The 25,656-nt window shown below is 35.0% G+C and overlaps 1 protein-coding gene across 1 annotated transcript in view; it reads left to right on the forward strand.

The window, feature by feature from the left end:
- Positions 1-271: 271 nt before the first annotated feature.
- Cand1 (cullin associated and neddylation dissociated 1) overlaps positions 272-25,656 on the forward strand; it is a 34,089-nt gene continuing 8,704 nt past the window's right edge. The window contains exons 1-8 of the mRNA XM_004861093.4: positions 272-749; positions 11,313-11,456; positions 16,278-16,432; positions 17,906-18,029; positions 20,117-20,373; positions 20,454-20,559; positions 21,903-22,048; positions 24,807-25,099. Coding sequence (XP_004861150.1) covers positions 682-749; positions 11,313-11,456; positions 16,278-16,432; positions 17,906-18,029; positions 20,117-20,373; positions 20,454-20,559; positions 21,903-22,048; positions 24,807-25,099 — 1,293 coding nt within the window. The 5' untranslated portion in view covers positions 272-681. The remainder of the gene's footprint in view (positions 750-11,312; positions 11,457-16,277; positions 16,433-17,905; positions 18,030-20,116; positions 20,374-20,453; positions 20,560-21,902; positions 22,049-24,806; positions 25,100-25,656) is intronic.

Below are 25,656 nucleotides of genomic sequence, written 5' to 3' on the forward strand. Positions count from 1 at the left end.
CTATCACCACTTCCGGTCCTCACCCTCCTTAAAGGCTAGGAATTTCTTCTCTGAAAGTCATACAAAAGAAAAGTCAAGCTACTTTTAAGATTAAAACACGCTTATCACACTCTTCCGCCGTCCTTTAACCGTCGTTCTGAGTATCGCGAGAACAGCCTTCGTAGTTATTGTCGTCCCTCCTGAAAGGCGGGTCACGCGAAGACTGACAGAGTCCTCAGCCAACAGAATTCCCTGTGCGCAGCGCCTCCGCGGCGTGCGTGCGGAGGCCTCCGTGAACTCTGACCTCAGCTTTTCGTAGCGTCTCTTGTCCGCCGCCCCCGCCCGCGGAGCGTAGGAGGCGGGTTTTGGCCTCTTGCCCTAGGGACCGAGTGCGGAGGGAGTGGGACCGAGACGGCCCGAGAGGAGGTGTCTGGCTTCCCGGAGAGGCCTTGCTGTACGTTCCGTCGCCCATGTGCTCGTTCTTCCGCAAGTAGCGCCGTCGTTAGGCCGGCCCAGTGACTCCGCTTTCTTCGGGACTAGCCCTCGTCTCGCCAGGGAGGGGGCATCCTGTGGCGGCGCCTCTAGTCCGCGTCGGCGTCGCGCTGCGACCCTGGAAGCGGGAGCCGCTGCCACCGAGAGGAGGAGCCCCGGCCGCGGGCAGCAGCAGCCACAGCGTTAGCGGGCGGGATCGAGGCCGTCAACATGGCGAGCGCCTCGTACCACATTTCCAATTTGCTGGAAAAAATGACATCCAGCGACAAGGACTTTAGGTGAGGCCGAAATCCGATCCTAACCACACCTCGGGGTCCCCCATCCGCGGCCCTAATGCTCACGCAGGCCTTGCCCCACCCCTTCGGCCTTCCTCGGTTGCTTAGCCTCTCTGGGGTCTCCCCCCTCCGCCTGCTCCTGGACCCTGGCCGGACCCTGTCCAACCCCCTCCCCCACGCTTTCCTCCAGGCCCTTGTCTGCCGTGGTCCCCAGAGCACTTCATTCTATGTCTTTCGTTAAGTGCCCCCACTCCATTCCTTGTTCCCAGGGTCGAGATTACAAAGGGGCGAAATCATCCAGTGCTGTGAAATAGGAAGCTGCTGTGGACGAGGCTGGGGCGGCCGGGCCTATTCGCTGGCCCTCCGGAGGCGCTAGGCCGCCCTGCCCGCCAGGGCCCGAGCGCAGGCTGCTGCCCATTCGTGGACGCGGCGTCTTCTCCCCGCCGGCAGACGTGAATGGGCTTGGCTCCACTGAGGTGGAACGGTTAACTTTTAGCTCTTTGCTGATTGGGTTAAATACTTTGGAGAATTCCTTCTCTTTGAGTTGGAAGGACGGGGGAGGGGAGCCAGAATGGAGGAAACTTGGCCCTTAGTGTTTTCCCGCCAGCATCTCTTGTCGTATTTCCCTTGTCAGGTAAAACCCACGTAGGATCTCAGTTTCAATCTTATATCCAAAAAATCACTGCCAGAGGGATGAATTGCTAAACCTTAAACGGAGCAAATGAATCTTAAAAAGAAGGACTGCTGAAGATGAAGCTTTAGTATAGCACTACTGATCAGGGGTGTTACTGGGTCCCTACTTTAACATGCGCATTAAAGATTTGTTGTATTTTCAGATTATTTTAGTTCTTTCCCTCGCATACTGTAGTGACATTCTTTCCTCCTATTCACAAATGTTAGTCAAAAAAGTTTTTATTTCATTAATACTTTAAGTTTTGTTTTTTAATGCTTTAGTAGTTGTAATTTGTTTGCATTTTAAAAGAACAAATGGTCTTCAATGAAAATTGTGGCTTAAGAGCTTTGGTGGTGGTGGTTTGTTTTGTTTTATGTGAACAATCGTTTTAACACTTGCAGTTTATCTACTGGGAAGAAATTTGTGAAAAGAGAACCATGAAAAAAGTAATATTCTTAGTTGATGTGTTGACATATTAAAATGACCAGTGTAGTGTTTGGGAATCGCTTAAAGGTTGTATTTGCGATTTTTAAAAACCATTTTGTTGAAGCTAAAGATTTTAGTACTTTGACTGGAAAGGGGAGGCGTGACATGTTTGCTTTAGGCACTATGGAATTTTAATTTTAGATTGGTGTAGTTCTAAGGCGAGAATCAAGATTATCAAAGGTAGTAACATTTTCGTGTTGTTTTAACGATTAGGATGCTTTTTGATTCCCTTTGAAGCTTTACCTGCTTGAAATTTAAATATTGGGATAAACATTCGTACAACTTTCAAATTATGCTGGTTTGGCTCATCCTGTCAGAGTACTAAATTTCATTCTGATTCTGTTTTCGCCTCAAGGTAGCACTTTAGCCATCATATGGTTTGGCTCAACTAGACAGATTCAGTTATGGGTAATATGTTTAGAAAAACTAAAGAAATTATGTCATGTGGGGTACCTAGTATGTGATTACTGTCTGGCCCTTGCTTAAATTTCTTGGAAAGTAATGTATAATGCTTGAATTTGTGTTTTTGTTTTTAAAGTAAACTGTATGAGAGAAATAATGCTTAAAGCTAGATTATAGTGAATGCTGAACTTGATAAGGGTTATCTGTCAGGGCTGGAATGTATCAAAACCTTGCTTGATGGATTAGTGGACTATTGATATAGTCCACTAATAATATAACTGGTTATTGTTATAGAAGGTGTCTTGGGGAATAATAAGTGATATCCAGTAACTTGACATCACCATTGAGGTATTTGAATTAACTCTGGTTTAAGTTTCTTTTTATAACACACTTAGCCATCCAATTAACAGACAAGTCTTTGGAACTAAAACACTCTGTATTAAATTTCACTCACTTAAAGATTTTTTTTTTATGGTACTGAGGATTGGACCCTTGGCTGTAAAATAATGAACATTTGAATTTTATGCATTTTCATGTATATAGCATTTGTTATTTTTTAAAAAGATGCTTTGTTTTCATTGAAAATACAGTTTTTTTGGGTGTACATACCAAGATTTGTGACTACATATTTTAAAATAGTGCCAGAAGCATCTTGAGGGCCATTTTACATCATGGAACACCTAAAATGTACAGTATTTTACCTTGTACTAAGGAATGAAGAGGAAAACAGTGCCACCAAAATGAAGAAAAAGATTTTATTCTCATGGTAGAATCCAAAATGAATTTGGCCTAACGCAAGATCAAGGTTCTAATCATGGGTGATTCTTGCTTGTGAACTCTGAGATCTTGGGCAAGCTGCTTAATTTGAAATGATTTTCACTTGAGAGATTTGCATAATGGTAATTACAGAAGGGTAATTACAAAAGGTTGATTATAGGCCTAAATATTGAAGATTCTACTTAGGTAACTACATAGTCCATTAATGTAGAGAAATAAGTGCAGACTTTAGAATTTTGAAGTTCCACCATTTATCTTTGCAGAACTTAAATCATAAGCTTAACTTACTGAAAAATTACCTAATACAACTTATGTTTCATGTGTTAGTATTCTGCATTATTTGAATGTGGAATATTAAGATTTAGGAGAAATAAAGTAGTATTGAAAAGTGAAGAGTCCCTACTTGGCACTCTTTGTAAAGGAGAGGGACATTTTTGTATTGCAGTGGGCAGGATAGTGTATGTCGCTTACTAGCCTTGTTTTTGAAGAAAATTAGTATTTTAAAAGCTAGTGAATGCTAATTCAAATAACACTGTAGAAAAAAAAGACGCATTCTTTGGAAGAGTACACAGTTCTTTTCATCACTTTTTTCCTCAGAAGAAATACTACTTAGAACGTACTCAGAATTTTTCCCCAGAAAGCCTTTGTAATACTATATATTAGTTATTTCATTTCAAGGACATTTAGGTGTGTGTTTGTTCAGAGAGTAAAAAGTACAAAGTGATACAGCCAGTAGGCAGGTAATTCTGTAGCTTAACAGTAAAAGCTTTAATGGGCATGAACCCTATGAGTACTCTTAAGTATTCACTAAATGTGAATGGGTTGAGACAACTTTTATTTATAGGCTTCACCACCACTGAATTAAAGTATTGCAAAGAATCAAGAGTAAAGAAAATATCATTCTTTTATTTATGCATAATATTTCTGCTTGACTTGATTTTTTTTTAATCCTTATATCATTATAGCAGAAGTGGATAGTAACAGTCTGTTACAGTTGAGGAAACTGAGTTGGAGTAGTTGTTTGCCCAAAGTTGGTTATATGGTAGATTTAGGGTTTCTGGTACCTCTTTGCCCGTGAACTCTTACTGTGATGTACTACGTCTCCCAGGTTTTGACTAGAGGACAGTACAAGGCACAAGTTACATTTCAGTTTCTTCAAAAATTAGGCTTATAGAATATTTTGTGCTGAAAGATGCTTTTACTAGTTCCTTGAGAAGGATAAAGTTCAAGTGCTTGCCTTCAGTAAGTCTCCATGCATGTCGAATGGTTAAGACAGTGTTGTAAAAAGACAACCCCAGGGCAATAAGTGGCAACAGGAAGATTCAAGTCCGTAGAAAGATCTGAGTGAGGTCATGAAAATGAAACTCTTAAGTAGGAATAAGTATGAAAGCACACTGTAGTAAACTTCACTGGCAGAGAGAGAAGAAATTTTTGACAGTAGCTGGGAATTCTTCAAGGCTAGGCACCTTGTCTTACTGAACTGAATCTAGTTCCTTGGCCATGTGACTTCTTTCAGTGTTTTAGTTGAGTTTTAGTTCCAGAGTAAGGGTGGAAAGTATATAAGAATTTTAGAAAAGTCTCTTCAGGAAATCATTGTAAAATCAACAAATCTGTTTAAGTACTGGTTGATACAATCTTAAAATAATTCACTGTATTGTAGAATGAAAGCATTTTCCAACTTGATAATGGTTTATGTTATAAAACTTATTTGTTTAGGTGTTGGGTAAATCTTGGAAGGCATTTTTTGCTGGAAACTTTAAAATGCTAATGAAAATTTAGGTCTTTTAAGGAATTATAGACTTGTACAGCTGGAAGGGGACCTTGGAGATCCTGTCACAGAGCTAAAAGTACTGTGAGCCTTATAGTTAATGTAAGAAATACTCAGTGAGGGCTGGGGATTTAGCTCATTGGTTCCGGCACCTGCCTCACAAGCGCTAGGTCCCATGTTTGGTCCCTGGTACCGAGAAAAAAAAACCCAGAAATACTCAGTGAAATGATCCTGACTACTGTTTCTTGGAGAGAAGAGCCTTTAATCAGAGGAAATAGATTTTCAGAGATTAAGAAGCTGATTTCTAGCACTTTAAATATTTTCAGGTTAATGGTAGTAATTTATTTGCTTTTACTCAACATGGCTTTTCTTTAGATAATACAGTTACTATAAACTTAGCGGCAATGTAGGGTTCACTACTGAAAAGCTGGAGAAAGGGATATCATATAGGAAACTTGGAAGATGAACAAAAATTAGTTTTATTTACATGGACAGTATTAAGATTATTCTAAGTTAATGCATATCCTTCTAGGGAATAAATGAGAAAAACTGGGTAACAGTGGTATTTATGATACTTAAAAGTATTTGATTCATTGGGTGATACAGTTAGCCCATGTCATCTAGCTTTTTGCTGGACTCAAGAGTAAAATTGCGTTAATATATGAGAGGAGAGGTTGTGAAAGTTACTCATTGTGCAGTGTAAAGCACCCATTTCTACCTTTATTTCTACTTTTATTGCACTTTAGTAAAGATGAGTTAGTTTTCCCGTCAGGTACCTTTCAGTTGAGTAGAATAAGCCAGCTGTGTAAGTTTCAGACTGTGACTGTCTTGTTCATTGCTATGTTCATAGAGATTAACGCAGTTCTTTATGCTGGTATTCCCAAAATATTTGTTGAAAAAATGAATTAAGATAGCACTATCTGCAGGTTATATCCATCTGGAAATCTTGTAGGAATCTGAAAGTTAACACTTGGAAAATTTTACCTTCCTCCTCACCTTAAGCTTTCCTTATCCTTACTGGCTTGTTGAATTACCATTCATTGAAAGTCCTCCCAAGTAGAACACCTTGATATTACCTTTCTTTGACCTTTCTTCTCTTGTTTAGTTCTCTGTGATGAGTATTTCTCAAGATAGTATTCCTGTCAAACGCCTCTTAATCTAGTCTGTTTGTTCATTCTAGCCATTAGAATTTTTTTCATAAATATCATAGCTGGCTCTTGCCTTCCCAACTAATTCCCACTGATTATAAGATAAACTCCAAACATCTTGGTTGTTGTCTGAGATTGCAGAAACTGCATTTCCTAAAATTTGAAGTAGTTGATTTAGTGGATATTTTCTTTGCTTATCTATGTGATATTTAAGCTCTGAATATCAATTTTTCCCTCTTGAATTTAATTATACAAACATCCATGGCACAAGTTGGGCTTATTCATTACATGCCATGGGGTGTCTCAGTAAGAGATTGCCAGACGGAACCTATTTATTTTGGTAATTTTGAAAGGGTCTAAGGAAGCAGAGCTTTGCTTTAAATGTGTAAGAAGGGGCAATTCTGTGACTTGCCATCTTAATAAATTTTACAGGGTTTGGAGACCTGAGCAGTAGAAACATGGTAATTGGTAAAGAAGTAGCAGTCACTGATTTCAACTGGAGAGGGGATATTTGATTTTTATTTTTGCAGTTGGTGGTGTTACTCAGTGAGCTTGTTTGACATGGATATTCTCTGAGATTATGTCTAAGAAACAATATGCTTTATTTGTAAACATCAAATTAGTTTTTAGTAACATTGAGGTTTAAGTGTAAGCCTCAAATTGTTTCTAAATGTTAGGGATTGTCCTTTCTTTCTTTCTTTCTTTCTTTCTTTCTTTCTTTCTTTCTTTCTTGGTTTCTATTTATGGCCAGTGGCAGACTAAGTTGGGCTATACGGCATTAATTCATGATGATCATATCTTCACTATAGCTGAGATATTGTTATGATTAAAGGCATATTCATAGTTTGTAGTTGATGTGGACTTAATCTTTTCTCATTCTAGTATTAAGTGTTTGAACCATCTAATATTACAGTGACTGCACAGTAACATTCTTTCAGGAAGGAAACATGAGCGGTCTGTAGCACCAGGTCTTATGGTTTTCTTCCTTCTGTCTTATTAGCCCATTCCTTACTATACTATTTAATCCATTTTGAAGAACTACTAATTTTACCTATGATCTCAAATAATGATCCTTATTTGTAGTAATTGTTCTCTATAAAGTGGCCAGAAACACTGAATTACTGAACCATTGCTACTAGGGGAATAACAGGGTTTGATTTTTGTGAGCCCCTGTTCACAGCATTTTGCTGAGTTAATTGCATCTTAATCTTATTTTGTGTATGCTTCTGCTTAAAGGTACTTTAATGTATATTATTGATTCATTAACATTGATCATACTGTCAGTAGCATATAAGCTCATACCTGAATGAAGCATATCTACCACATTTTTTTTCCAGAAGACATATCACAGCCTTCTTGCAGTTAGGAATGCTAGGTAGCACTTTAGAACTATGTATGGGTGCTGTATTAAACAGCAAAATTACTAGCAGAAAGTACAAATGTGAAAAGCATGGCACAGTATAGACTGAGAAGAAGATACTTTTATAGTATCTAGGATACTAGGAGGCAGAGTTTCTGCACCAGATTATGTGTTGGGTGACTCAACTACCACTGTGCACTTGTCTTTAAATGATTATGAAATGAGTAGTATTAATTTGGGGCTTACAAATAAAATTTAACAAATAGGCAAATTCGTACATGTAGCCTAAAATTTTTATTGATAACTAATTCAGGCTACCATAATTTCTTAAGACTGCAGCAGGAGTTCTTCTAACTGGCCCCCATTTAGTCTGGCTGTATAAAGATTAATTTTTCTCCAAAGTGTTGTCCCAAGTAGTAACTAGAGTAGTGGTTATGAAAGACAAATTAATTATTCCACTTAATTCCCATCTCTGTCCCATGTGCCATACTGTAGCTTCCCATATCTCTTACAATAAATACTAAAATCATGATATGATCTACAGATCTCTTTAATTCCTGTGCCTTTCTTACTTGGTACCAATTTTTCCCCTACCCACTCCTGAATACCTTTGCCTACTCTTGGGATGTTAGTCTTCCTTGAAAAATGATCCCCACTTCAGTCTATGTTCAGTTATTTTGTTATACCATTGTGTTTTCTTGGTGACACATTTCTTTCATTTAGAGCATTTATCTCAGTTCATAATTATCTTAGGTACTTACTCATATGTGAAATTTAAAAAAATTAATATACTTCTTACTAGACTAATGTAAGCTCCAAAACAGCAGAAATTGTGTCTGCTTTGGCAAGCCCTTGTATCCACAGCAGCCAGTACAGTACCTCATATGTAGTAGATTCTCATTATGTACCGAATGACTATATAAGACCATTTCCAGCTTGACCTCAGTCTACATTTCCATTGTATTCCTGTTAGATTTCTTTCTTTCTTTCTTTCTTTCTTTTTTTTTTTTTTTTTGGTACCGGGGATCAAACTCAGATCCTTGTGCTGTGAGGCAGGTGCTGGAACCACTGAGCTAAATCCCTGGTCCAGATTTTTTCTTTTTTTGCTACCAGCGATCAAACTTGGAACCTCGTACTTGCGAGGCAGGCAGCGGCGCCACTGAGCTAAATCCCCAGCCCTAAACAGGCAGTTTTTTGATGTCATCATTTTCTTTTTTTTGTATGTGCGGGGGATCGAACTCGGGACCTTGCGCTTGTGAGGCAGGCGCCAGAACCACTAAGCTAAATCCCTGGGCCGATGTCATCATTTTCATATGCTCTTAGGTATTCAAAATTTGTAACAATGTTATTTATTTCCCTGTTTGTCCCACTAGATAGGTAAGAGGAAGAGACCAAGTCTGCATGTATATCATCTCAGCCCTTAGAACCATACATAAAACAGTAATGTGTATTTAAGAACCATTTCCCAGTTAGCTTTTAACCACTAGGGACAACTCTCAAACTGGTCAGACAACTTCTAGATCAGTGGAAGTATTCCCAGACCTTTCTGGTTTCAGGATCGCTAGTGAGAAGTAAGTCAAATTACAATATCTCAGTCCAGGTTTTCTGATAATTAAAAATAGTATCACTAGTTTTGCTAGTGCTCATTTTGACTTTTTTTTTGAACTTTTTTTTTTCTCGTACCATGGATCGAACTCAGGGCCTCATGCTTGCTTACAAGGCAGGCATGGCGCCACTGAGCTAAATCCCTGACCCCTCATTTCAACTTCTTAAAAAAAGATATTTAACCATGAATCAAAGATTTCTGAAAGTCAGTAGACTTTATTACAATATAAACTCTTTCGGGGGGCCAAGGCTTATTTACCTTTTTTTTTCCTGTCCTTAGCTCTTAGTATGGGCTTTGTAACATAATAGAAAGTGCATAAATAAGTGATGAATGAATGAATACATCTGTGTACTAGTAGAGCCAACTCAACCATAAATCAGCTTTTTATTTGGGATTATCTGCTTTTGTACTTAAATTGATAACACTTTGTTATTTTATTTTATTTTATTTTTTTGGTACCGAGGATCGAACTCGGGTGCTTGCGCTTGCGCAGCAGGAGGCAAAACCACTGAGCTAAATCCCTGCCCTGATAACACTTTGTTCTTTTGAGGCAGATGACTGGCATTGTAAAGGCCCATAGGGGTTATAATAACTGTAGTTATTTAATGTATTTATGTAAAATGGTTAAGATATCTTCAGTACTTTGTGTTAAAGTGCCTTACTAAATGTGTTAGCAGTTTTTTCTACTTTAGAATATTAATAAAATTTATGTAGTTTTGATTTTTGTCATTTTTTATAATGGGCAGGAGCTTCCAGTTAGAATTGTCACATTTTGAAAGTATATGCCGGGCCGGGAGTTTAGCTCAGTGGTTTCACCGCCGGCTGCGCAAGCGCAAGGACCCGAGTTTGATCCCCGGTACCCCAAAAAATAAAAATAAATAAAATAAAGTATATGCCTAATTTATATCTTATTGTCCCAATATGAATATAAGCTTTTCTTTATAAGCAGTTTTACAGAACTATATGCTGTATTGAACAACATGCTTCCCTAAGTTTTAAAACTATGACAAATCTGTGTTAAGTGAAATCTTAGTTATTGGAATTATCTTAAAATAATCAATTGCTAATTTGTTCTAATCTTTATCATGTAATTTATTGCCCGTATTACTAGACTATCTTCAAAGTTGTTTAAATTCTAATAGATGTTAGTAAGCTGTATTTGTTAATTTAAACATACTTACCTTAAATATTATCTTGTCTTTCTGGAGTTTTTGTTTTGTTTCATTTTTTAGAATTTTTAGGTGACCAGTGAATAGTACTTGTATATGGTATTTATAGTATATTAACTTATAGAATATGAAACATGAAATACTAGCTTTTTACTGAAGCTGGATCTAGTTAGATGGTAAGTAGATATTTTAATTGTATTCTTTTCATGGATATAGATGGAGCCAAGAATTATGAGAAAAGTTCATTTGACTTTAAAGTAACCTTAGGGTTTTGAGTATGATTGCTTCAAATGCTGAGAAATTAATTTAACCTAATAAATTGTCTGGTAATATATATGAGAAAAAAATCCATGACTATTTTCCTTAACCTGTCACTAAACCTGAGATTATGTGATTGATTAGTTTGAATTGTTTTAGGCTTGTTAAACCTTCCTTTGGCTTTTGTTCTTAAGGGGAGGGAAACAGATGTCGGGTCAGGCAACTTTGTAGAGTAACTGCTTCACCTTTTTGAAAATAAACCTGTACCTATTGACAAGAGTTGGGGTAGGAAAGGAATTAGTATTGGAAATTTTCAATATAGTAATTTGTAATATGTGACTCCTGGTGCAACATACAAAAATATCATACAAGGAAAGTGTTCTTAATGTTTGTGGTTAAGGACTTCCCAGAGAAAATCCTACACAATGAAAAGAAAATCTTTTTATTACCCCTCAAAGGAGCAATACAATTAATTGGAATGAACAAGCACTCATTATAGGTCCTGTTAGTAAATCTGAAATCAAGACTATGGTGGGAAAGATAATTTTGGATAATGTTAGTTACCTATGATATCCTGTGGTAATAAAGGAGCATATTAGCACTTTTGAAATTTCTGTCTGAAAACAGTGAATTTTAAGTATATGTTGTTATCTTGTTCTTTGGTAGTTTGAATTTATGAGCAGTTAAAAGTAGATAAAATTTTTTTTTTTTTCTTTTGGTACCGGGGATCGAACTCTGATCCTTGCGCTTGCAAGGCAGGCTGTGGAACCACTGAGCTAAATCCCCAGCAAAAGTAGATGAAATTTTGTAATAAAATGTACTGCATTCCTCTTGAGTAAATGCTATAGCATTGGGATCTGAAAAGTTAATTTATTAAAACTTCAAATTTTTGAATTAACAAATTTTAATTTTTTAATAGGTTTATGGCTACAAATGATTTGATGACAGAACTGCAGAAAGATTCCATCAAGTTGGATGATGATAGTGAAAGAAAAGTAGTGAAAATGATTTTGAAGTTACTGGAAGATAAAAATGGTGAGGTACAGAATTTAGCTGTCAAATGGTGAGTTATATTAATTGTATTCCCCCTCACCCTCAGTTTAAAAAAATTGATAGGCAGTTATCTTAGATATTGTACTATCTTTCTGGAGTTTTTGTTTTGTTTCGTTTGTTTTCAATGTGTAGGTGACTAGTGAATATTTAGTACTTGTATATGGTACATACAGTATATTAACTTATAGAATATAAAATAATGTGCCCTTTACAGTATTTCTTTGAGCTCTTATGAAATATATATAGGGCACTCCAGAAATTATGATTCTCTCACTTGCTTTATATCAGCTTGATTTGTCAGTTGGGTTGAAAGGCCTACTTGCCTTTTATCTTTATATTCCAATGGGGGATAAAATTTAAAAGTAAAATGTTCAAGGAAAAGAAAAACTAATAAGCCCTTAACAAAGAATGGCAGCAGTTAAAACATTGATGATACCATGGTTAGAAAGAATCTTTCATGAAAGTTCTAATTGTGTTTGGCAGTGCAGTAGAGCTAGGAGCTTCTTTCACAGTTGGGTTTCTTAGCAGGGTGGAGAAAATGAATTTTCAGTAATTCTCTTAATATACTTGTTTAATTTATGAGGACCAAACTTTAGAAGTGAGTTAATACTAAATATAACATTTAGTTTCATTCTTAAACAGTGGAATTATTTTATATATCATATTAATTATATGTAGTATCAATTTAAATAAAACATGCTCCCATTATTACTCCTTTATTGGATTCTTAACAAAGGTTTCAAATTCATTTTAGGCTAAAGTTTTTCATATCTGCTTGTAAAGACAGGCAAAAGTGCGGAATCTTCAGTTAACAATTTATAAACATGCAATACAAATTTCTTTAACTTGGGACATTTAAAAATTTAAAATAAAATAGACTTTCAAAAAATATTAAGTTGTAGAATAATACAAATGAACCAGTAATTTTACTTTAATTTTTTTGTCTTATAATGTTTGCCACACACCTAATAAAATTAAGCTTTGTCCAAAATAATGTACTGAACAATTAAAGAGATTGGGAAAGAAACTGTGTATATATTCAAGACAGTAAAGAAATTAAGATATAAACAAATATATTAGGAGAGAAAATCATAATAATGGCTAAATGATCAACGTACTGATTTTTGAAGGTAGAAAAATCCTAGTAGATAAATTACTAAGCAATCTTAATCAAGAAATTGGCAAACTGTCTTAAGAATTTGCCACCCAAAATAAAGGTGCAAAAATCTTGTATTTGAAACCTTAAAGAACAGATAACCCCAGTACAGATAGTTCTAATAGTGTTCCAGAACGTAGAATAAGTCTGAAAATGTTCCAGATTTTTTTAAGCCAGTTATGCGTAATAAAATCAGATTATAGATAACAATGAAAAGGGGAAACTAAAGCCCAGTTCCATTAAAATTTTAAAAATAAAATGCAGCACTATATTAAGAGTCACATACCATGAGCAAATGAGATTTCCAGACTATAAGATAATACCATATTATGTTTTAGTTTTTTGTAATGAATTAGAAGATAAAATAGAAGTAAATACTGATTTTTAATAGCATCAGAAAAACATAATATGTAGGAAGAAATGTTACAGTGGCCACCTTGAATGAGGATGTTACATAAGATGAGATTACATTTTTAACTTTTTCAAAACTTATGAGAGAAAAAGTTTAAAATATTCTCAGAAATGTATTTGAGGAAATGGAAAGACATCCCATGTCCTTGAGATAGGATACCTCATCATAAAGTTGTCATTTATTTCCATGTTAATTTAATTCTAACCTAAATTAAGTTAGATGGATTGATTCTATTTTTAATTTAATTTAATTTTTGAGATAGGGTTTTGTAGTTCAGTCTAGCATGGAACCCACTGTATAACTGAGCCTGGTCTCAAACTCACAGTGAGCCCCCTTGCCTCAGTCTCCCGAATGCTCGTATTAAAAATGTGTGCCACCACAACTGGCTGACAAATTGATTTTAACATGTTTCCGCCGCGGCATGGGACAGTCCCATTGAGAGGTACAAGCCACCTGCTGGGGCAGTCATGCATGTACAGCCCCATCATAGACGTGTTAAAGTATGTTGGAGTTGCTGAGGATAGCTGAGAAAACCCTGAAAAAGTAGGACAGTTGATGGAGCTGGAAGGGTGTATATTAGCCCCATGTTTCTAAATAAAGCAGTTAGGTAGTGTGGTATTAATGGACCAATGTAGTAAAGTACAGTGTGAAGCTATGTTAAGGTGGCATCATTGGGGAAGGGAAGATGGACCTTTTACAAAAACCATGGACCTTTTACAAAAACCGTTTGAAAAGGTGGAATTTGTATCCTTAATACATCTTCAAGCAAGGCCACTATTCATTTTTTGTTCACCATTTAATTAGCTTTGTTAATAAAATTTCATATAAATGGAATCATGTAATATATGCTGTTTTATGTCTGCGTTTTGTTCTTTGTAACATCTGTGAAATTCATCCACGTTGTGTATATTAATAATTTATGCCTTTTATTAATGATTAAATAGTTCAGTGACTAAATAGTTCACTGATATAATTTGATTATTCAGTTCACTTCCAGGGGTTGGCTATTACAAATAAATGAACATTCTTTTAAGACACAGGGCTTTCTTTTTACTAATAGATACCTAAGAATGAAATTTCTGTTCATTTAACTTTTTAAGATACATCCAAATTGTTTCCTAGAGTGTATGTACCATTTTCCTGAAATATCTCCCAATTTGATGAGCTTAAGTATTTAATTTTGGGTTAAAATGAACTTAGTTTGATTTAATCTGTAAATTAAAATTTTTCTTTTGTGGTTTTCTGAGTCCTAAGAAATCTTTGTTTACAAAGATTTTCTCCTAGCAATCGTTATAATTTTAGCTTTTACTTTTAGTTTTATGATTATTTTGAATTAATTTTTGTGGAAGGTCTGGAGTAAAATTGTTTGTTTTAATGTGAATATCCAGTTGTTGCAGCATCATTTATAGAAAAGACCTTCCTTTTTCTTTTCTTTCTTTTCTTTTTTTTTGGGGGGGGGTACCGGGGATCCCACTCAGGACCTTGTGCTTACAAGGCAGGCAGCGGAACCACTGAGCTAAACCCCCTGCCGGAGACCTTCCTTTTTCTGCTAAATTACCTGGGCAACTTTGCCAAAAAATCAGTTGACTGTCTGTTTCTAGACTCTGTTTTGTTTCATTGATCTATGTCTTACCCAAGTACTGTCCTGTTTTATTAGTGTAGCTCAGGGATTTTCAACCTTGGCACTGCTAACTTCTTGGAACAGATTAAGTTTTTTGCTGTGGGAACTATCTCTGTATTGTGAGATGTTTAGTATTGTCCTTTGCTGTTTGCCAGTACCTCCTCCTAAAATATCAACAGGCAATTGCCAAATATCTGTTAGAGAGTAAAATTCAACCTCTGGTTGAGAAACTGTTGTAGATAGATAGTAAGTCTGAAGTTAGGTAAGCCTACACTCTCCAGCTGCATTCTTCCTTTCCCAAGAGTAATTTTTTTTAAAGGTCCTTTGTATTTCCATATACGTTTTAGAATCACTTTGTCAATTTCCATTTTTAAAAATAAGCTTGTTCAAGTTTTGGAATTGTATTGAAGCTATAGAAATATTTGAGAAGAATCTATATATATTTTCTCTGATGTTAATATAGCCAGTTGAGGTTTTTTAAAGATTAGTATGTGTGTGTAGAATATCATTTTTACTACTTCTCATTTTGTCTGTGTTAACTTTTAAATTATTTCTAGTAGACAGGTAGGTCTTACTTTTTTTGTTGTTGTTGTACCAGGGATCGAACTCAGGACCTTGCACTTGTGAGGCAGACGGTGGCACCACTGAGCTATAAATCCCTGGCCCCTGCTTTTTCTTAATTTGGTCATATAATTTCTGTTCTTTAATAGGAGTATTTAGTTCATTCACTTCAGTGTGCCTTTCATTCATTCTAGTCTCTGGTCTTTACAAGATCTTGTCTTTCCCACTTAAAGTGCTTTTTTTTCTAACCTAGAAGTGTGACTGTTAGTGTGTTACCTTTGTCCTGTGAAGGCTAACGTTAAATTTTAAAGTTTTATTTTAAGAAACTGCAAGGTAGTAAATGCCTTCTTTATTTCATAGATGAGTTTCTTGCCTCACTAACTAGGTAGTGAAAATTTGAAAAAGATAGCCATACCTCCTTTGTTTTTCAGTAATCTTGAATACAGTAGCTTCTTGATAAATAATTGCCAGTCTTAGCTACTACAGTGTATGCTGAAAAGTCTGTGGTAAAGACATAAAGGAAAGACTTTTCTTCATCTTCAAGGGGTGGTTCAACTAGCGGTCATAATGGAAACTGATAATAGTATAAAATAATTAACAAAAAAGGGTATGCGCACCATGCTTTGGGAGCATTACACAGTACCACTTGTTTTGATTGTTGTAACCAGTTACTTGAAGCTTTTAAAATTTAAACAGAAGGAACTTTGTTACATAAAGGACTCAAGGACATTAGAAATTCTTTTGGTTTCTGAGGTGGTTTTTATATTATATACCAAGGGAAGGTCAAAGTGACAAAGTGATATGGAAGTTCCATTGTAGGTAAACCTTGTTAACATTAGATGCCTAATTAGCCTTTTTATTAATAAAATTTTGTTTATTTTTAAGGCTGCATGGGGAAAAAAATTGGAAGCCAACTATGACATTTATCAGTCAAGAGTTTTATTTTACATCCTTATTTGCATACTTAGGATAGATGCATGGGTTGACAGTTGCTAGGCAGACAAATTAATATTTCCATTTACTTGTTTTCTGTTATTTATGTTTAAAAGAATTTAAAGACTTTTTCTTCTTTATGTTACAGTCTTGGCCCTTTAGTGAGTAAGGTGAAAGAATACCAAGTAGAGACAATTGTAGATACCCTCTGTACTAACATGCTTTCTGATAAAGAACAACTTCGAGATATTTCAAGTATTGGCCTTAAAACTGTAATTGGAGAACTTCCTCCAGCTTCCAGTGGTAAGCAACAGCATCTTTTCTTCTTTTCACGTGGAGGCATTTCTCTGCCATCACCCTCCCCCGGACCCCCTCACCCCCCCCCCCCCAGTAGTACCTGTCCTATAAAGTGTATAAGGTGTTAGTAGGAATCCCTTTAAATTTTTTAAAAAATTAAAATCTCAGGCGTTACTTTTTCTTAGAAATAAAGTTAGCGTTGAATTTGGTTTACTAGTAGCTTTAAGTAAAGCTAACCCTTTTATAAATACTTGGTTGTTTTAAAATTTAAAACGATAATGAATATGTTAGTTAATTACCCTTTGGCTCCTGACAGAAATGTCTAGGTAATGTAAGTTTTAGAATGGTCTTGACTACTAAGTAGTTGCTAAACTTAGCCATCTCAGAGTTACTCTCCCATCTGCAAACGAGATGCAATTATCTTTATATTTTAAGGAGAGATTTTGATTGGTAATAATGTCATCTGGATATATTGTTTTCATTAATTTACTCAACAAATATTAATATACTTGTTATGCTAAGTGCTGATTGTGTGTTCACTTAGTCTGAACATCAGCCCTATGAGAGAGATCTTAATATCCTCCTTAGTTTATAGATGGAGAAACTGAAATTCAAAGAGATTAAATTAATTCACCCAAAGTTTTGATTTCCTAATTGGATGGAGATTCAAATCTGTTATCTTATAATCCCAAACTGATATTTTTTCCATTGTATTATACCAGTTACTTTACCTATAAGTAGTCATTTAGTTGAAGTATTCCACCATTTCTAGTGTATTATAATTCATTAGCTATATTGATATTTTCTTCATTTTTTTCCCTCTCATTGGAACAATGTTGTTTTTAGCTGATTTCTGATTTTAACAAGAGTTCTTGTAACTGTATAGATAATTACTTTCACAGTTACTTGTTCCCTTTTACCACTCACTAACAACGTGACCTGCTTTAAAACATGAGTCCTAGAATTACATTTCTGCTTTATGATGAAATTTTGGAATCTCTGTTGTAAGGGACTATATTAAAAGTTACAGCTTTCTGTTTGTTTTCTTTTAAAGAAGGTGTTAAGCATAGGGTCACCGAATTGTGATTTTAATTCACAGATATGTCAAAGGATAGGTTAGTAGAAGAGAGGTCTCAAATAGTGAAAATTCTCATTGCTATTTTTCGGTGTACCAATATGATATATGCATTACGGGTACCACTAGCCCTGTGGCCACTGTTCAACAGTTATCTAGTGAATTCTGTTAAATCTGTTTTGTTTGCTCTATTTTATTTGCCCCTTCTATAGTTATTATCTAATTCTCATTTATGTTTAATAAGTTATTTTATTAAAAAAGCATCCATTTTTAAAATATATATTTTTGGGCATGGATCTTTTGAGTATCTTAGTCATGCTTAGAATAATTCAACATTTGATAACTACCATGGTTATAACGTAGAATTCAGCCATGAAAGTTTTTTTACTTTATTATTTGCACAGGTTCTGCATTGGCTGCAAATGTATGTAAAAAGATTACTGGACGTCTTACCAGTGCAATAGCAAAGCAAGAAGATGTCTCTGTTCAGCTAGAGGCCTTGGATATTATGGCTGATATGTTGAGCAGGTAAATGTGCTCGTTTTTTGCATTACTTGTAATACAAATACTATGTTGATTTATTAAAAATTTCTTCTGCTTAAAATAAAACTTGATCCAAAATTACTCATGTTTAAATTATTTTATAAATGTGTGGGGTTGAAGATGAGGGGAAACACACTAATTATACTTATGTAATACTGCATAGCAAATGTTATGTAGTTTGCAAAAGTACAGTAATACAATTTGTGATTTAAAATTTTTCAAAATGGTTTATATATTGATTTATATCCTTACATGCAGTGATCTACTTAGATAAGATGTGCTGATTGGAGTTGCAAATTTTCTAGTTAAGCAAATGCTAATTATAACCTTGGTATGTTTTGGGAGAAGATACCAGGAGCCATTCTACATAATTTTGGGGAAAAATAATTTCACAATTAAATTATGATTAGGCCTACTCTTCTTGTCTGTAGGCTGGCTATAATATGCCAAAACATAACTCCATTTTTCCCTCTGGTCACATCTGAGACCTCAGTGGTCCCACAATGCTGTGATACTCAAGGGCAAGATTACATCAGCTGAAGACATTCTGGTTCTTTGAGAACCACCTACTAAGAGAAAGATTTCATTTGGGAGGGACAGATTCCTTGTCAGCCTGACTCATCCCACCTACTGTTGTAAGAATGTCTTTGTTCATCTTACTGTCCTAATCAACTTAAAACTCCTCATCGACCTAAAGCTCCTCATGGTCATAGGATTACCACAACCCTCTGAGACATCTGATACTTCCTCTGATTATAAGATCCCCAGCTTCTTCTCTAAGTCTTGTTTCCTGTCTTTATTCTTTAATTCGCCTTGTGCTATTGTGACTCATGGGAGACCAGGACTCACTGCAGGGGTTCTGGTAACATCCCCTTTCCCTATACCCTACAAGGAGGAAGAAACTTGGTCTTCATCCATTTGTTCTTGTTCTACTTTTGTTTGGAAGTCAAACTTGGGGAAAATGGATAGACTTGAGCAACTCTTATGTGCAAAATAACTTAAAGAACCCATCAGTTTCAGTTTATCCTTGATTCTATAGTTATCAGTTCTTCATTATTTGTGAATATGTTATTTGGCTAATTTAGTTCAATTTAAAAAGAATTGAGTACCTTCAGGTAGAAGAGAATGTGTATGTAGTGTATATAGAAACACATACAGTGAAGAGCTATCATCGTGACACCCCACAAAGAGCTTTTGCTTTACTATAGGAAACCATACACAAATATCTATAAAGGCAGAATGGGACTAAGGACTAACAAGTATATTCAAGGAAATTTTTTGTAGAAAGAGTGGCATTTGTTTGAGTTTGGAAGAATAGCACTTCAATAGGTAGATGAGCTCAGGTGCAGAATCCATTGGCCTAAGAAGAGTTGAAGTGGGAGACAATGTGTTCTAGTTTTCTAAATATAGAATGAATAGAAAAGTAGTAGAAAATCATTCTGATAGATTCAGTTCATGTTGAGATAGATGAGAATTTTTACTTAATTTGATGTCAGTAATAATCTACTCATGCAGTTTGATCCCTAGCACTGTTTTGGCACATTATAGATGTTTGAGTACTGCTGATTTATTGAACTGTACTTGTGAACTGTACATGTGAGGTGATCTAGAAGAGTAATTTTGAAATTTCGTATATAAGTATGTAGAGAAAAGACGAGAGGGAGAAGTCAAGAAATCCTGAGGTTCTGAGTGTTGGTGAATCCCCTAAAAAGCCATACTCAATAGAGAAAATTATGGAAGGAGAAAAGTGACAAGGTCTTTATATGTTTTTGTTTTGTTTGGTGCTTTCCCGAGCCAGTTGGTTAGATATCTGTAATAGAATATAGGTATGGATTCTAGGAGTTAGTTTGGGGCAATAAATTTAGAGCTGCATTTATTTAGCTTAGGTTTTCTGTTGCATTGGTAGAGATAGAATTCAGGTTTTTATTCATTCTGAATGTGGATTTGTCTCAACCATTTTATATCCTGCATATATTTACATTGAATTCAGGGGCCAGACATTTTAGTAAATGTTCAGATGCTTTAGTAATGCTTGAATTCATTTGTTGTTTTCTTTCTTTCTTTTCTTTAAGGCAAGGAGGACTTCTTGTTAATTTTCATCCTTCAATTCTGACCTGTCTACTCCCTCAGTTGACCAGCCCTAGGCTTGCAGTGAGGAAAAGAACCATTATAGCTCTTGGCCATTTGGTTATGAGCTGTGGAAATATAGTTTTTGTAGATCTTATTGAGCATCTGTTGTCAGAGTTGTCCAAAAATGATTCCATGTCAACAACCAGAACATACATACAATGTATTGCTGCTATTAGTAGGCAAGCTGGTCATAGGATAGGTAAGAAGTTTTAAAATATTTTACAGTTATGTTTAATTTAAAAAATATTGCATCATTTTAAGAAATTGTACTTTTCTTAGGTGAGTACCTTGAGAAGATAATTCCTTTGGTGGTAAAATTTTGTAATGTAGATGATGATGAATTAAGAGAATACTGCATTCAAGCTTTTGAATCATTTGTGAGAAGGTAAGCTTTTAAGAAGTCTTACTTTTTTTTTTTTGATTCTAGGGATTGAACTCAGGACCTTGTGCTTGTGAGGCACGAGATGGAACCACTGAGCTAAATCCCCTGCCCAAGAAGTCTGTTTTTTAAGAATAATTTTTAATTAAAGTCTGAGTTTTTGGTATATAAGGAAAAACAGCTTATAGGATCTCACATATGGTTAATTATTTCTTTTCTTTTTCTTTTTTTTTGAGACAAGGTCTCTCTATGCAGTTCAGGCTGGCCTTGAACTCTGTGTAGTTTTGGCTGGCCTCAAACTCACAGCAATCCTCTTGTCTCCTGAATGCTGAGATTACAGGCATGTACCACCATGCCCAGCTTTATTTCTTCGTTAGGCAATAAATAACTGATAGCCAGTACAAACTGTGAAGCTAATGTTATCTCACTATTAAAATGTAGTCATCACATTTATTTTGAAATGTTTCCCTTTCATTGGTAAGACTTTATAAAGAAGCTGGGGAAGGCAGGTTTATTAGGTTTATTTTGATTCTTTGGAAGGGAAGAGAGGTGTCATAATATCTGTCCTGAGAGAGCAGCAGGATAAATTGATTATCTCATCAGAAACATACAGTGAATTTTGTGTTTATTTTAAACCATTGATTTAGATCTGTCACATTTGTTTTGCTAGGACAGCAGTACTCAATTTAGAAAACTTGATTGTAAGGTTTTTTTGAAAGCTTAATTAAAATTACATGTTTGTGAACTAGAAGGCAGTATTTCTTGGTATTCCTGGTTTTCAGAAGTGGTTTTAATGCACATTTTTAAATTGTGGGATTCATTTCTGTCCTTTTAATTAATAAAAACAAATTATTCCTTTGTTGGCCCTGTGGGCATTTGTGCTCTATCCTCAACATACATCCGGAAGACCAAGCTAGATGAATGTGTGCTAACATTTTCACAATCATCCTAGTTGCTGAAGAGCACGCTCTTCTGGGCTTGGTCTTCATTGTAAAAAGATAGAGCATATACCATTTTCTCTGTATGCTACCTCACATTAACCATAACAAATTTAAAGTGCAGGAGGAGGAAGTTCATCTTAAAATTGATCAAGTATAATTTGAAAGGTTAATATTTTTGTAATGATTTGGGAACCATGTTCCTGTGTTATTGCTATTAACAAACAAAATTTGACAGATACTAAAGCAAGGAGAAAAATACAGTTACTTAAAGCAGCTTTTAGGGCCAGGGATGTAGTTCAGTGGCACAGCACACGCCTGGCAAGTGCAAAGTCCTGAGTTCAGTTCCCATTACTGGAAAAATAAATAAAAATTTAAAAACTTAAAACAGCTTTTGTTTTTTGTCTTCAGATGTCCTAAGGAAGTATATCCTCATGTTTCTACCATAATAAACATTTGTCTTAAATATCTTACCTATGATCCAAATTATAATTATGATGATGAAGATGAAGATGAAAATGCTATGGATGCTGATGGTGGTGATGATGATGACCAAGGTATTTCAAATGAAATAAAAGGAATCTTATTTGTTAAATTTTGTGCAAGGCCTACTGTTAGAGATGGAGATGATTTTTGTATTTAAATTTTCTAGAGTATTCTTTTAAGAAGCTAAATTAGTGTTTTTTGAAATCTAAAAATACACATGTATTCAGAGTCTTTAAGTTTGGTTGGTATTGAATTTCTTTTTACTTATAGTTATATTCATAAAAATACTAAATTTTGACGCCCCATTGAACCTTCATGAATAATTTAAAACATTTCTGAGGTTCCCTGAGATTGATTTCAGACTTTAATTTGTAGATTTACTCTAGAAAGAGTAACATGGCAAGGACATAGGGGTTGCCTTTGTTTAGTTGATTCTCTTTGTATTTGAGATCATAATAAATTTAAATGGATAAATTAATACTTTTTAGTGGATTCTTTGAGTTTATGTAATGACGTTCCATAATTAAACTTGTATTTTAAAAATAGCTACAAAAATCTCCCATAACCCTGTCTAGTTCTTCCTGTTTTCTCTCCTCTACAACAGAACTCTTCAAATGAATACTGTTAATATTCCTTCCTCCCCCTTCTGTCTTGAACCTAGTTCTTCAGTGTTGGACAAGATTGCAAATGCTTGCAAACATTTGACTATTATTCAGATTCAGCTGTTTTTCTTTATTTAGCTTCTAGGACACCACACTTATCCTGATTTTAGTCCTGCTTATGTGATTACACTTTTTCAGTCTTCCATACTGATTCTTCATCTCTCTCACCATGAAATTTAGAAAATTCCAGATCTGAATTCTTGAACTCACTTCTTGTATTATTCGGTTTTCTTGTTGATCTCATCTAGTCTCCCAGCTTTAGTGTCATCACACTGACAACCCAGATTTTATCTTTCATCCAAATCTTTCCTTGAATCCAGGTTCATATGTAACTGAAATCTTTTCTCCCTATCCATCTCCAAAACTTTTCCTTGAATTTTTTTCCATCTCAGAATGCTGCCTCCATTCTTTTTAAATTTTTAGGCCCAGAACTTTGAAGTCATACTTGATTCCTTTCTCTCACACTGTTTCACCCCAGAGCTTTCCTCTTATTTGACATACTTGTATCCCTTTTCAACATTTTTATTTCTTTTATTACATTTAATAACTTTGTGACACACTCTAACCTTTGCCTACTAGAATACAGTCTTCATGATGACTAGAAAATTTAATCTCTTGATTCCTTACCTCAGTGTTTAGGGTAATGCTTGACACACAATAGACACTCAATATGTTAGTAAAGGGAAACATTAGCTTATTTTACAGTATGAATATCCTTTGAAGAAAACAATAGTAATGTATGTTCTGTGTTTCAAAAGTTGGTATTTAGCACACTAAATAACCAGGTCCTTCAGCTGCTTTATAAGTTAAGGATTTTAAGTATTGAATGCCTTTTTTACCTTGATGTTATTGTGACTGATAAAATAATCATAATTTCAGTGATTAGGACATGTGTTAGTTTTTTATAAACTTGTGTTCAGTAAAGCTTATAATTGCTAGGATACAATTACCATTCTGTGTTGACAAAGGAAAAAATTTCATTTATTTTCTTTTAAATGAGTAAGTCTATTTTGGCAGTACCTTTTAACTTACAGTTTTTGAGTTTTCCTGTAGTCTGATAAAATGACATACGTAAACCTGGAGATTGGTAAATTTTAATATATTTCCTAGAATCTTCTAAGGTCTAACTTGGCTACATTTGACTAACACTAAGTTAACTGGATTATGATAGAGATCACTACCTATCTGTACACATAGGGTGAGGAGACATTTTAGGGCTGTGTTTTCTAAGAATAACAAAATCATTGTTACACAATTTTAGACTGTTATGAGAACTGCTATTATTTGTGCTACCTTCCTGCATTTGTTACCCAAGTGGGTCAACCTAATGGTGTTAGAAGGAAATGTTTGTTGATATTTCACACATACCAGTTATCTATTAAGTATACCTAAATGAGATGCAATTCTTCATGCTTATACCTAAAATGTTTTAGCTTTACCATTAGGAATTGTGGATAGTGGTACTCTGTTATGTAGAAAACATTTTTTGTAATAATGAGGAATGTAAAGTTTCTCCAGACAAAATTGTGAAAGGTTGAGAATATGCATATTTTTCCTAATACTACATCAGATTTAATGAAAAGCCTATAACAAAGCAGATGTCAGGATTCTTCCACTTCCCCAACCCCCAGAAAATTAGAAAGGGATTAGTAACCATTCTTTTTATAACATAATTGGTAGCCAGAGATCCATTTCATGGTTTAACTTACAAACTCCTTCTTTGTTTGAATTTCCTGTAGTATTGAGTCTTTTGACTTTTTTCAGAGGCCAGTAAATTTATGATTTTATAAATATTTATATTCCAACTTTTAATGTGTTAATGATTTTAGAGAGTTTTAAAAGTAAGCAGCCATTCTTCACCCACAATAACAAATTTTAGCAAATTAAGAGCACAATCATGATCCTTTTTAAAAAGTTAATTCAGATAAGTAACAAGCTCTGCATCTGTTTCAAGTTTATTGCTGTCTTTTAAACCTATTGCTTTTCTCTAACTGGTTTGATTAAGAATAATTCTGCTTTGGGGGCTACGATTTAGCTCAGTGATTCTGCCGCCTGCCTCGCAAATGCAAGGTCCTGAGTTCGATCCCCGGTACCAAAAAAAAAATAATAATTCTGTATTAAGTGATATACTTATTAATATCATGTTCATATTAAAACTTCCCTTCAGGGAGTGATGATGAATACAGTGATGATGATGACATGAGTTGGAAAGTGAGGCGCGCAGCTGCTAAGTGCCTGGATGCCGTCGTCAGCACAAGGCATGAAATGCTTCCAGAGTTCTACAAGACTGTCTCTCCTGCACTGATATCCAGATTTAAAGAGCGGGAAGAGAATGTAAAGGCAGATGTTTTTCATGCATACCTCTCTCTTTTGAAGCAAACTCGTCCTGTGCAAAGTTGGCTGTGTGACCCTGATGCAATGGAACAAGGAGAAACACCTTTAACAATGCTTCAAAGTCAGGTTGGTTTAGAGTATGTTTGAGAAAATCATTGTAGTAAATGAGATGTTTTTAAAAATGTTTTTATTTGAGACCTAGAGTATCTTCAGAGAAGCAGAAAGTTCTAGGGTATAGTTCTACAGAAGTTAGTGGATGTTCATATTTACTAATAAACCATTTATTCTACCTGAAGTATTCTTGATTTTCTCAATAAACACTTCTAAAATATTTTTAAGATTCAGTAAAGTAACTTTTATCTTAGATGTAAATAAAGAATTCTTAAAGCTGTGGAGCCATATAGCCAGTTTCACTACTAATTTAATGATGTGATCTTGGACATTTTTTATTTTATTAAATCTAATTTTCTCATATGTAGTAAGACTTTAGAGTCATCTACCCAGGGTAATGAGAAATGAAATGATCTGTATATAGTTTCAGTGTATAGTACCTGTTACATAGTAAGTGCTTAACATATGCCAACTGTGACTGTTAATAACATACACATATTTCACTGAGGTTTTCTTTCTACAATCTTAAACATTAGCTCTAGGTAGCTCCTTTTTATTGAATATTTAGTACA

Source organism: Heterocephalus glaber, unplaced genomic scaffold (genome assembly GCF_053883595.1).
Source record: "Heterocephalus glaber isolate CG9 unplaced genomic scaffold, H.glaber_assembly_v1.0 deba00001569, whole genome shotgun sequence".
NCBI lineage: Eukaryota > Metazoa > Chordata > Mammalia > Rodentia > Bathyergidae > Heterocephalus > Heterocephalus glaber.